This window comes from Lepidothrix coronata, unplaced genomic scaffold (assembly GCF_001604755.1).
Source record: "Lepidothrix coronata isolate B3197 unplaced genomic scaffold, Lepidothrix_coronata-1.0 Scaffold39, whole genome shotgun sequence".
In the NCBI taxonomy this organism is placed as follows: domain Eukaryota; kingdom Metazoa; phylum Chordata; class Aves; order Passeriformes; family Pipridae; genus Lepidothrix; species Lepidothrix coronata.
Window position 1 is genome coordinate 4,597,077 of NW_016690219.1, and position 13,206 is coordinate 4,610,282.

At 43.1% G+C, this 13,206-nt stretch overlaps 1 protein-coding gene across 6 annotated transcripts in view; it reads right to left on the reverse strand.

Moving 5' to 3' along the window:
* The window catches only part of RUNX2 (runt related transcription factor 2), a 223,693-nt gene that overhangs the window by 99,771 nt on the left and 110,716 nt on the right, over positions 1–13,206 (reverse strand). For 5 of the 6 annotated variants that reach the window (XM_017813114.1, XM_017813115.1, XM_017813120.1 and 2 more), the window contains exon 5: positions 7,087–7,260. The exons of the other annotated variant lie outside the window; for it this stretch is intronic. In XM_017813114.1, coding sequence (XP_017668603.1) covers positions 7,087–7,260 — 174 coding nt within the window. The remainder of the gene's footprint in view (positions 1–7,086; positions 7,261–13,206) is intronic. 6 annotated transcript variants of the gene reach the window in all.

Consider the following 13,206-nt stretch of genomic DNA (forward strand, 5'->3'; position numbering starts at 1 on the left):
GTTTTTACATCATTTTGGTCTAAGACAGTGGAAACCTTAGGAGAGGAACTGCATTCTGGAGATTCATGCCACTCTTGGTGGTGTAATCCTTGTGGCACAAGAAGCTCTTGAGCATTTCTGGCACCCTCATTACTTTGAACACCCATGCAAGACTTGGTTTTACACTCAATGTCCTTAATCCAGCAACTGTGAATGCCTGCATGGACAAAAGAATGATGAATGGCAAAAAGTTGTCTTTCAAAGGCTTATGTGGTATTTCAAAACAGTATCTCATACTGTGCTGTCAGAGGCAGGATATGAGGCTGGATGGAGTCAGTTGAGCCCAAAACATATCATACATTCTTACAATATCTACCTTAAATAGAACAGTCTTCTCAGGGAACAGGAAATAATGAAGAGGAAAATACTCAACCAAATTGAACATCAGATGATGTACCAGAGCTCAGTGACTGAGGAGAAGGTCACAGTACCCCAGGCTAGAGGGTTACTACGATTCCTCCACATCAAGGCACAGCTGAGGTCATGGTTGAGGCAGGCTGGAGAATTTTGTCCCGGGGCTGACTGGCTCAAGTGTTATCTTTGGCCCGCCAGGAAACCCAAAAGTGAAGATACAAGTTTCACCAGATCTTAGAGTAAGTGCCCTAAAGCCAATCTCTGCTGACTGATGGTGGTCAAGGCTTGCACACGGATATGAGAGAAGAGAGCGGTGAAACACCATTGCCTTTGCCAAGTCAAAGGTGACCCATTAGCCCACAGGGCAAACGTCACTGCTCAGCAGCATTGCCCAATTCCCAGCAAAAAATGCCATAAGACAGAGCCCAAAGCTGCCCCATCTAGTCCCTGAAGATGGACATGCAGCTGGGTCCCACGTGGCATCTTCTAGTTCCACCAGAAGATGGTCCTGGCAATGATGCTGGAGCAGTGACTTTGGCCACTGAGGCCCAGCCAGCCCATTTCTTCTGGTCCCACACATCACCAAACTCCCTTGGGCAAAGAAGGTGATGGGAACACCACAGGGATGTGCCAGCCGCCACAACAGCACTTCCAGGGCAGATCCACACAGATGCTTCTGAGGGAAACACAACAACACTCTCCTCTTAGGAGGGTCACCTCCTCCTCGCTTGGGCACAGAAGGGGTGGGATGACTGTTTAGCACATACCATTGGGGAAGAAGCTATGAGTGGATTTGTGAGAGATTTTCCTTGGCCTCCTACACCACAGACCAACTTCCCCATTCGCTGTAGCTGGTGGGCCCACACATGTCCACAGGGTCCCTGTGGACCACGGACTTTGCACTGTCATCCAAAGCACCACGTGCTCTGCAGGCACAGCACATCTTCCCAATCACAAAAAGCCCAGAGCAGATGAGAAACCTTAAAGCTCTGAGGCAGAGTGAATGTGGATTCCTCCCTAAAGGAATACCTCCAAAGCAAGGGAAACCATTAATATAAAAATAAAATTACAGCTTGGGAGAAGGCCCCCCCGCCTTCCCATGCAGCAGCCACTCTGAGCTGGCATTTACACTTGAAAACTTTGGAGTGATTACTGAGAGCAGTCCTCCTTTTGTAAACATTTCTGTTATGCCTGCGTGGGTGTGAAGGGAAGTGCGGCTCTCAGCGTATTCCTTCACAGCAGGGCATATCATGGGTATGCTAAGAAAGCCTGGGCACAGTTCAGCTGAAACAAATCAGCAGGGCGAGGCCTAAACTAATGCACAGACAGCTCCATCCTGTTTGCACTTTCAGGTGAACCTCAACAAATTGGGAAATATTGAGTATTGCATATTATTTTGTGTCTAGGTTTTACTGTCTCACTTATAGTCATGAGAGATATCCAGGTTTCTTGACCCTTTGTGGTCTGTGACTGACTGTGTCAAATGGACTGTGGAAACTGATGTTTAATGGACAATAAGTGTCTTTAAAAATCAGTCCAAGATTGGATGCACTATATAAAACTAAAATTAAAAATGAAAGAATGGAAAAAAACCTCTAGTGACCCATTCTCCCACCAACAGCATTGACTCTCCAGCACCATGACTTCTCTTCTTTCAATTCTTTCAGAATCACACATTTTGGGTTGGAAGGGACCTTAAAGATCATCTAAAGTTCCAGCCCACCCGCCATGAGTAGGGATACCTTCCGCGAAGTGCCAACGGAGAGAAGAAAAAACCTGCAGATATCTCTGAAGAACAGGTTTTACCACCACTTTGGCGCTGGGTTATGAAGCACAACAATTCACTATAGGAAAAAGTCAATTCCCCGTTTTCCAAGCTGAGTTACATGACCAGAGCATGATCACAGGCTGGCAGCTCCTCAGCGTACCATCTATAAAACCCAGACGTCACACATGTCTCACTCTCATCTAAACCCAGCCATCAGCTCTAGCACTGGCTGCTGCTGGTTGTAACAGTGCTACTGCCAATAGTAAAAAACAAGCTGTCTGGAGCTATCTTTGGTAAACACTTAAAGCAAATATCCTCGCTTCTGATCGTAACAAAAGCAAGATGACTTTCTGCATGAGTAACTCAACTATTGTTGTAACACCAACCCCCCCGGCAAAACAACAACAAAATGCAATCTCCTCCTCTTCTCTGACTGTCTCTTAGGCATCCTTAAAAGCCCAGGGCTTCATGTGAATTGCCCAGTTCAATCAATGAAGTCAAATCCAATGGAGTTACACCCCAATGTACAGAAGAGTAATTGGGACCAGATTTTGGTCTGAAGAACCTCTAAACCCATTTCTCCTTCCACCTCTTCAAGAGTCACATTTCTAAAAGGAAAAAAAAAAAAAGATAAACTGAATGAATCATGCTACTAGGGCCACTAAATTGTGAAAGGGGGTGGTGGGTGCTTCTGAGAGCTGCTGGTCCCAGATAAAATACAGCCAATCCCTGGCAGGGCACTTGCACAGTGCTGGTCTAATAACAGCTACACCAATTCTGTTTCAAACCTATTCTGTACCTTATGAGAGACCCTGCTGTCTGAGGCAGATGCTGCACAGCTCCATATCCAGAGCCAAGGACAGTGCTGGGGTGAGCACAGCTTTTTACCTCCTCCCTTACTCTGCAAAAGGGCAGTGCCTGCAAGCCCTGAATGGGGAATTAAGGATGGCCCAGCTGGTACCATCCTCATCCTCTGAGAGTCAAAGGTGCTTTCTGCTCATGGCCCTCTGAGTAGACTCATAGCTAACAGTATCCCTGAAACCAGCCAGTGGACATGTGTCCCCTCACTACCTTCCAGGTTAGTCAGCTCCAAAACCTTTAAATCTGATTCCTACCACCCTAAAAATTGTAAGAAATGAAAGCATAACATCCCTGAAGTGAATGGGGAGGGGGAAGAGGAAAAGGGAAAAAAACCCAGTTCACAGGACGTGCCTTCGAGGGCTGTTATTTCAGTGGTGAAAGTCACAGGTTGCCTATAGATCAGCTGGTACCACAGTGGTGATGGAGCATGAAACCTCACTTAACTCCCACTTTGCTGTCCCTCAGCCCAGCCGATGGGGTCCTCGCATCGAACACATTCCTGCCTTGCGCCCGTGGCTTTTCCTGGCCTGCAGAAGCTAATCCTCACCAGCGTTTTAGAGAAATAAGTTTTCCTCATTTTGTACTGGAATATTGATGCCACAGCTCAGTGTCTGAATGAGAATGTAACTCGATACATGAGCAAGTTGTGTGAGTGCCGTTAGGGAGAGGGAAAAAAATAAAAAAGCAAATATACCAGTATCCAAATGTGAACAGACAGGATTCCTGATTTACGGGCAGCAAGCAGGGCTCAAATTGGATCTGCACTGCCTCAGCAAAGGCATCTGCTTATTGGACCATTTGTTTTTTAATCAATCTTCGATGTAGCTTTTGCTGAATCCTAGTTAAAATGCCATGTTGAATAAGGGCAACTCTGTGCCTTGTCCTGCCACAGTCCGGTCCAGTGGTAGGTTAAGGACTGTGCTGTGATTTGTACAACCTGTACTCTGATACTCCAGGAAAATAAACACAATCTACACAGAGAAAAGAAACATAAGAGTGATCCCCAAAGTGCTGAGTTCTCTCAGGCTCAGGTGTGGGCCAGCCAGGCTTTAAATATTATTCCTGTTTAATCATGCAACAGCTATGCAAGACTTCAAGTGGAACGAAACAAAAACAGTTTATGTGCTTACTAGCAATAATATGGATTTTGTCATAGGAAACCAGTATTTACTGTTCAAGTTATTACGAATTAATTATTTTCCCTAAATTATTAGGTAAAAAGATTATGAAATAAAGCTATTTCTAAAGGAATGCTTGGTTAATTCCAATAAAGGTAATAAAAAATCCCTGTTTTTCAGAGAAGGGTCGAGTCTCCTTTTAATAGATACCCCAAGGCAGTGTCCATGTTAAGAAGCCAGTGGTATTCCAACTGCATATCCCACCACATCAAGGAAACTGGTGTTGGACACCCAAACACCTCGCTCCCTACCACCACACCGAACAGGCAGATGTTCAACAATTTCCCACACAACACCCGACCAAAGTGGTGCCTCGTCCACGCCATCACCTTTGTCTCTCATTGGCATGGTTTGTGCAGCAAAGATCACCCCTTCATCCCAGAAGAACTCGGAGGGACCGTCCGCAAAACACGCCCCAGCGCTTTGGTGGAACATCAAAGCACGTAGAGCTTTACAGATTGCAATCAAGGTCCTGAGGAGCACCAAAAAGCTTTGTGGGAAGTCAGTGCAATTCGCAGAGCTCGCACCCCTGTAACATGCTCACACAATGGCCTTACTAAATGGGAGGGCTACCAGAGAGCTAACGAGGAGCCTTTGGGGGCTGGGTGTTTGACTTTACTAAACTGAGGAGAAGAATAACATAAAGGTAGGGAACATCATAGCAAATACTGTATCAGACCACTTATTCACTACAAACTGAGTCCTATCATTTTGGGGGAAATGAGAGCAATTTGGGACGCTAATGTATCCCATGACCCTGAGTTTATCCAACAATAAAAGCACATAATCCACAATGGATGGGAAAGCCAGCCTGCCTCCCTTGGCTCAGCTCACTTCCCTCTGCCCTACCAGCATTGCATTTTCCCTCTCTCAATGAAGTCTCAGCTGGTGCTTTGAAGTGCTGACTTAAATTTGCAGAGAAGGCAGCGAATGCCACACAGCTTTGTTTCCAGTCAAGCTTATTTAAAGCTCATCTGAAGTTTTCACCTCCCGGATCTGTAAATGCTGCTGCTGCTTCATAACGAGGCAGAGAAGTAGTCTATTAATCAAAGCCAGCAGAACGTTTTCTACGGGAGGCATTTATGTGAAGGAGAGCAGCATATGAGGTTACACTTAGTTAGGAAGAAAATTACAAGGGGATCTCAGTTCTTGTGCTTCGGGGCATAAGCTGATCACCAGATGGGGTCAGGAAGAATTTCACCCTCTTTAGTTCCTAGATATAGTGTTGCACAATAGGTAAACTATGGAGGCTCAAGGAAGAAGGAAAAAAGCTGCTTATAGCCTGGATTTCCCCCCCTGCTTTCTTGGGAGCTATGTCCAACAAACACTGCCAGACAGAAGATAGTTGGTTAGAAAAACTATTGGCCTTTATTCTGGCAGTTCTTACTCAGAAAATGATATGCACAAGAGCCCCGACTTCACATGTCCTATGAACAAAATACTAAGCCTGGCAAAAAAAACCTGCTCTGAGAAGCTGGAGGGCATCAGATACCATGTAATGGGTACAACTAACATATTTATTATATTATAAACATTTTACACTAGTTAAAGTTAGACTTCTAGATATGGGAGAACTTTGCCATAGCTCCTGGGAGCAATTTTTTTGTTGCAATTCCTTGAGTGCTTTGGGTTCAAATTGACTCACTTACTTCTCTTTCTTACTGCAAATTAATAAACCAGTTGAACTTAAAAAAAAAAAGGAGAAAAAGAAAGAAGAAGAAAGCCACAACACTTTGTTAAAACCACTAAGTTTCAGCTGGTATCATGTCAAAACCACTTGAAACATGAAACTAGAAATCTTCCTAGGTTGACTCAAAGTCTATGTCTATACTAGGAGCGCTTTACCAGGAAAGGAATGCTAGTGTATAATGCTGGCAAAGGACTCCTGGTGTAGGTGCAACTATAGCAGCAGAATTGAGTATTAAATGGGTCTAGGAAATTTGAGCCAAGAGTTTTGCTGACAGACTTGTATCCAGGTGAAGCTCGCCAACAGTTCGAGCAATTGGTCAGGGGTAACACCTCTTCATATCCTGGATAGACACAAATATGTCAACACAAATTTTGAGTCTGGAAATGCCCAAAATTAGGTAGAGATTGTTTTGAAACTATTCTAAAAAAATGTAACTATCTCTGAATTTAGAAAAAAAATTACAAAATTGGTTTGTTTTGAAACTATTTTAAAAAATGTAACTAGCTCTGAATTTAGAAAAAAATGACAAAATTGGTTTATTTTGTAGGCTTCGCAGTTTTGCTGCAAACTTCTGGCTTAGCTGCAGTTAAACAACTGTTTTCAGTCTTCTAATCTGTGACACATGGTGGGTGCTTTATGATTTCTCTCAGCACAACGAAATCTGTCTCTCAGCATGCAATCATAAATGTTGCATACAACCCCCACAAGCAACCTTTGGAGACTTCTCCATAACCCAGTTCATTTATTGTAACCGTGGTCAGCACTGGTGCTGGAAGGAAACTGCCATGTGAGAAGATTGTGTTATTATTCCGATAGAAAGACTGTTAAGTGCTGGCTGCTCCCCTCCACATGGGTGCAAAATAACAAGGCTGGATAAAAATGTTCATTCTATTATACGCTAATAAGTACTATTGCAACACGGAGAAGGCAGAGCAACATGGCAGTTAGAATTTCACCAGATTCCTACCCAATTTACCTGGATTGACTATGTTAGATTTATGGCAAAAAGATATTAAAAGAAAAAGAATAACATTTTCAGCTTCAAGCACTACAGAAAAATCCACTTCCCACCTAGCTTTGCTTGGAAAACATCTCTCACTCTGTAACAGCCTATTTGACTGTAGCTGAGACACAAATACCCATAAGCAATTACTACCATTGCCTGTGCAAGTCAAACCTATGGTTCTGTCTCTTACCTGTAATCTGACTCTGTCCTTGTGGATTAAAAGGACTTGGTGCAGAGTTCAGAGAGGGCCGTGGGCTCTGGGTCGGGACCCCTACTCTCATACTGGGATGAGGAATGCGCCCTAAATCACTGAGGCGTTCAGAGAACAAACTAGGTTTAGAGTCATCAAGCTTCTGTCTGTGCCCTGGAAATAGCAAATCATAAAATAAAAGCGTTAATAACAAGATGTAGTAATTTAACACACCCCCCAAAAAAAACCCCGAAATGGCCTCTAAGGACCTGTTATTAGATTTAATGGATTTACAGGTATCTCAGCTACCCCTGATAACACAGAAACATCATTGGGGGTTTGTGTTTTGGACATGGTTGTGCTGGTGAAAGCCTTATCGAACACAACAGTGCCCATACACATGTGTAACAGATTGCAATTTGGATCAAAATAAGCACTTATCAGGACACTCACACAAGGTCTTTTTTGTTGGTGGTTTTTTTTTTCTGCTTTATCTACACAAGATAGTTAAGAGGCAAACTTCCCCTTCCAATAGCAAGCCTCATGAGTACATACAAGTTATCAAGTGGGACAATTATTCCATGCCTGATTCATATGTTGTGGATTTTTGCAAGCTTTTCTTCTCCCTTTATGTTTTTTTTCTTTAACTCTATCACAGTCAGTCATTAGCTTTCATTCCTCTGGGATATTTTCCAAAAAGTCAATAGTCCCTGTCAATCCAGAAGAGCAGTATCCAAGGAAAATCTTCAAAGCTGCTGGCTGAGATGGGTCCTTCACACCCTGTCATGGTCAGCCTTCAGTGCTGCTACTGCTCTCCCCCAAAACAGGCTAATTGCCCCTGGCAATTTTTTGGAACACTCATTTAGGGATGTTTTGCTGTCAAAATGTAAATTAGGGAAATGCCAAAAGCACCAGGATGCCACCAGTGGTAGTGCTCATGTTGTCACTGAGTTGGTTCAAGAGTAAAGACTTTATTTCTGTAGTGGTTGTAGTTTTGCTCCTAGGTTTAATTTCTTTCCAAAGGAGTTTTAGGATGCTCCTTGACCAATGGCGCCTTCCAATGTGAGGTGCAGAAGGTGTTATTTCTATTACTTAACACACAGAGAAACAGACATGCATAAAGATTAAGGACAGGACTAATTTTGCTTAACTTCAGCCACTCATAAATCAGGCATCTAGTCTAAACTCTTCTAATGTAGACTTCCTCTTCGGTTAATGGAAAGAAATAGCTACTTCCAGAGGGCAATTCATCTCATTTGTCTCTGACACCCATCTTAAAACAGCATGATTCACCTTCTGAATTTGCTTTCTCTTCCTTCTCTGATCAGAGAGGGAGCACACATGACTGGTTTAATTAGACACCCTCGCCATTAGTCAACATTAAATGGAATGAAGCTTACCCTAAGTCACCAACCAAGGTCACACAAAAAGCCTCTGCAGAGCTGAAAGGGGGGCCCAGACCCCCTGACTGTGACCCAGAACCACTTCTGTCTCCATCCCTGTGAGCAGTGCCAGGGCACAGGCACAAGCAATAACTGGGTGGGATCTTTTAATGCTTTTAACAATAAGAAGGGCCTCTGGAAGGGTTTGGGCTTGAACCCTTCCAGATGATCCCTAGTGGTTTGAGGTAATCTGTGTTGTCCCTCAGCAGTGTGAACACAGCCATCTGCCTGGAGGCTACAAGAGTCCAGCTTTGCTGACATGGGCAGATTGTCCCATCAGTCTTTGGGCCAGAGAACCAATTCCTGCACTGGTTAATTTTTTTTAGAAGCAGAAATGAGGCCACTTAATCTTGAGATTGAGCTATCAGACTACCACTGCTAAAAAAAAAAAAAAAAGATTTTTAATGGTAACTCTCATCACAGTACTAACTACATGGGTTCACATCATCTAACTGGGACTATGGTGCCTTCATGGCACGTTGGCAAAGCAATATCCAAATTAGAGAAATCCAAACTGAATTCAGGGAAATTGCATTTTTAGATAGAGGAGCCAGGTTGCAAGATGAGGAGAAACTTGATGGAATTTATCTTTGGAGAAACTTCTCTAGCAATTTAGAAAATAATAATTAATTGACCCATTATTTGGTACTTTGAAGTATGATTTCTCTCTCCCAGGATGACTCAGTCTAAAAGCACAGTGATAGGCAGGAGCCTTCTCCTCAAGGAGAAGGTGCTGCTCCATGTTAGAGCTGACATGGGTGTCTACTTCTTGCTTCAGGAGGGATCAATCACTTTAAATGGGGAACGATTTTTGGTGGGCTTGTAAAAACTCCTTAACAGCAGCTTAATTAACAACATAACATCTAACCTGTATTCTTTAGCTTTATATTCCCAATCTATCCAAATTACAACTTGTACAAGTTGGGTCTGCTATATCTGAAGAAATGACTTTCACATACACATGCAGTCAAAATTCTCTTGGGATTACTCCATCTTCTTTTCCTCCACAATTTTTATGTGTTTGCTTTTCCCCTTGCCTGTCATATTTTCCACTGTTTTTTTTTTTCTTTTCAAGGCATCCTCTTCCCTTCCTCTTTTCTCTTCTGCTCGTTCCTAATCATGATTTGGCAAATTGAGCAACCTGGTCTAGTGGAAGGTGTCCCTGCTCATGACAAGGGGTTGGAACGTGATGATCTTTAAGGTCTCTTCCAACCCAAATCATTCTGTGGTTCTGTGAAATCTGAGAGGGCTCAAAATAAGGCAGACATGATCAGCCCATCTCTGGTCTCACGCTTCAGGGCTGACTTCAGCTGGAAATCAATCCACCCCCAAAGTAAATTGTAATTTGAATATCTGTAGAAAAATCCCACGTTATGTTCATATAGTGCCCTTTTCCTTAAGGAAAGTCACTGAAAGTCACTAAAAATCACTAAGAAACTGATGCACAAGCTATTTTAACTATCTTCAGATAACTCAATGAACACTTACTACATAGTTCACCACCACTCCTGCACCAACCTATGCCCAAAACCTCCCATCCCTGTTTTCATCTCACTCCATTTGGTCATGCATAGCTCTGCTAGAGAAGATTTTATATTTAATTATGTATATTATTTTTAAAATGAACTAGGACTGTCACAGAAAGACAAAATTCAAGAGGATAGCAGTGCACTTTAGGGTAGGCAGGGTAAAAAAAAAGGGGGGGGGAAGAAGAGAGGAAAAAAAAGGAGAAGGGAAAAAAGAATTAAGAAGAAAGATCCTCACATCTGGTCAAATTGAAATGATCTAGAGATGTGTGGGTTTGGGTGTTGCTGCCCCTGCCCCCCCCCAAAAAAAAAAAAAAAAAAGAGTAGGAAAAGAGAGCTCTGTGCACATCTGGAAGACCCCAGGCATCAATGGAACTGCAAGTCCCCAGAAAGCAGCAAGGGGCCAAAGGCAGACTTGCCTTCCCCTTCTGGACATTTAAAATTTAGGGTTGTAACACGGAGTCATGTTGTGACAAAGAGATCCACAGAAGGAGCCACACTCCCCCAGTGAAATGTCCCAGGGAGACAAGATGACATTGCAGCTTCGCACGTCATGGGTTACTCTGCTTTGATAAAAGCTGAGACGTGCTCACACTGAAAGTCAGCAGGAAACTCAGCAAAACCTTCTGAATTCAGGAGGTGCTCACAAAGGCGTGTGGGCAACTTAAATATCCTGCCTTGATTCCTTTGCAGAAAAAAAAATCCTATTAAGTACAGAGAAGCCAGGAGGTATTGGCTGAAAACAGTCTAAAAAGACCTTCTGAGCAGCACATAAGCAGCAGCAATGAAATATGTGATACATGTTTAAAACTCATTCCACAAGCTGCTTTTCATCTCTCATTGATATATGTGTCCGTTGACAGAGAAATTCCTGATCCCAGGGGAGTGTGCTAAGAAAAGCTGTATTCCTCAGCCTCAGTATTGAGGCGTAATTTTATTTCAGGAAAAAAGATTAGGGTAGCAAGTGTGGAGAGCTGAGGGAGAATCCATGATCTGCTGCAGCAGTGGGTACATTAAAAAGCAATATAAAATCTGTGTGAAGAGTAGAATAAAATAATGCTGCAGCTATCCCAATGCCTGCAACACTGCATTTAGTGCCTGTTGCTCTGTTACAAAGATTAATTTGTGGAATGGATTGGGCTTGGAGAGGGGAAAAACGTTTATGGGCACAGGCAGCATTTGATACAAAATGTGGTCAAAAAGATGGAGGTTGTTCCATGAGTCTCTGAGTAAGGATGGGACTCAGTAGCTTTTGGAACTGGTTAGATCACAGGAGAGGAGATAGGAAAGAGATGAAAAAATTGAGAATTCATAGGCAAAAGCTAAACAAGCTGTTATGATTTGTCTGCTGGCACAGTACAAAACACACTGGATATCAGAAATCCATTATTCACTCCAAAATGACAAGACATATTCTGATCTTTTGCCACTACTCAGCTATTTCAAACTAAATACCTAATTAAGTACTAGTTTCTGGAGGCAGAAGCATTGCCATTAATCCCTTCCAGTGCCAATTTTGGCCATTTTACATGAACCAAACCAGAAAACAGTACTGAGAGAGTGTCATTAGGTCAGTGCAAACTGCAGCCAGTCAGCCAGTGCCTGAGCTGCTGTTTCTGCTCGCCAGCCCTGGATGGCCTCAGAGTATGTTCACATGGCCCATGGAAGCTGATGTTCAATTATCACATCCCAGACACGGCAGAAGATGTGAGAAGGCTTCTTCTCCTTCTTAATCATTTCAGTTTAAACTAAGCAATGGAATGTCTCCCAGATCAAAGCAAGGCAATCTTGAGTCTGCTGGATGTGGTAACTGGAGAGGGACGTGAGCTCTTCTCTCATCCCTGAACTTCCACCACTCTGCTGGAGAAGGCAAGATGTAAATTGGGCCATGGAAGAGGCTGACTTGCAGAATGTAAATGTGGTGTTGATGCTTGAAGATTTTTACCTCCTCGGGGAGGAGGGGTGTGCGTTTTTATCTTTCAGCTTGTGGGTGTGGAACTGAAAACTAATCAGATTATGCTACACGTGGCCTTGCCAGATGCTGACACTCAGGGACTCCCTTTCTTTGTACCATGTACACCACCCACCAGCTTTTTTGTGTGTTTTTTTTTTTTTTTCTGGTACCAAGGAGATCTGGTTACCAGATTTTCAGCAGATGCTTTTATCACTCTCCAGTGGGTTAGTTATTTTCAGTCATCGCCCAGTTCTAACTTTTCTTGCTTTTGCACTAACAAGAAGAAGTATTGTGGGAGTCAGGTGTCTCCATAAAGAAGCCAAGGGAAGGCAAAAAGGTCATGAAAGTAAGATCCTGCTGGAGACACATTTTCTGGGACATCCCAGGCGGAATGGAGGGTGATGACCCAACACAAAATTCCACCATGGCTTCTGTTTACCCTATGTCATGGTTATGCTCAACATCTGCACTCCATGGAGTGACTAGGAAAGGGCAAACTGTTCTTGGAACTCCAGGACCAGTAACCAAAGCTTTCTATGGCTCTGGATTAGGTGGAACCCAATGGAAAAGGGACTTTCTGAGTAAAGGCTGGCAGAAGGAAAAATAATCACCTACTTCATGACCTATGAATTTGTAGCCGGCACGCCCCAGGCTTTCCTTGACCTCAAGAGAAGCATAATGGAGACCAAGAACCCAAGTTGTGATTATTCCCACTGTTCTCCAAAGTTGACATGCTTAAAAAAGTTAAAGAATAGGTACATTTTTTTCCTATTAACATTATATGTCTTTGAGACAAGCACTCTGACTGTGTCTCTATTAACGCTGGCACACTAGGGACATACTTCTGTGTACATATTGTAGAAGACAATTTCACAGCATAAAAAAGATAAGCTAAATGTCCTCTGAATTTCATCACAAATTCACCTTAAATTCTCTTTGGATGTCTACCTGCATTTCACCCTATTTGGTCCTATGGATCAAATGTAACTGGAAGGTGCAAATATGGGCTTGACTGAATTCAGCTACAGGCTGGTAAAGCTGAAGCCAAGGGACCCACATTTATGCCACAATAAAGGAGTTGAGACCTGAGCCTAAGGTTTCCTAACAGCTGTTGTGCAGGGACTGAATAATGCTGAGCATTCAGCATGAAGCAAAAATATTCATTGTTCTGTTACAAATTTTAGACAGTACTTCACTG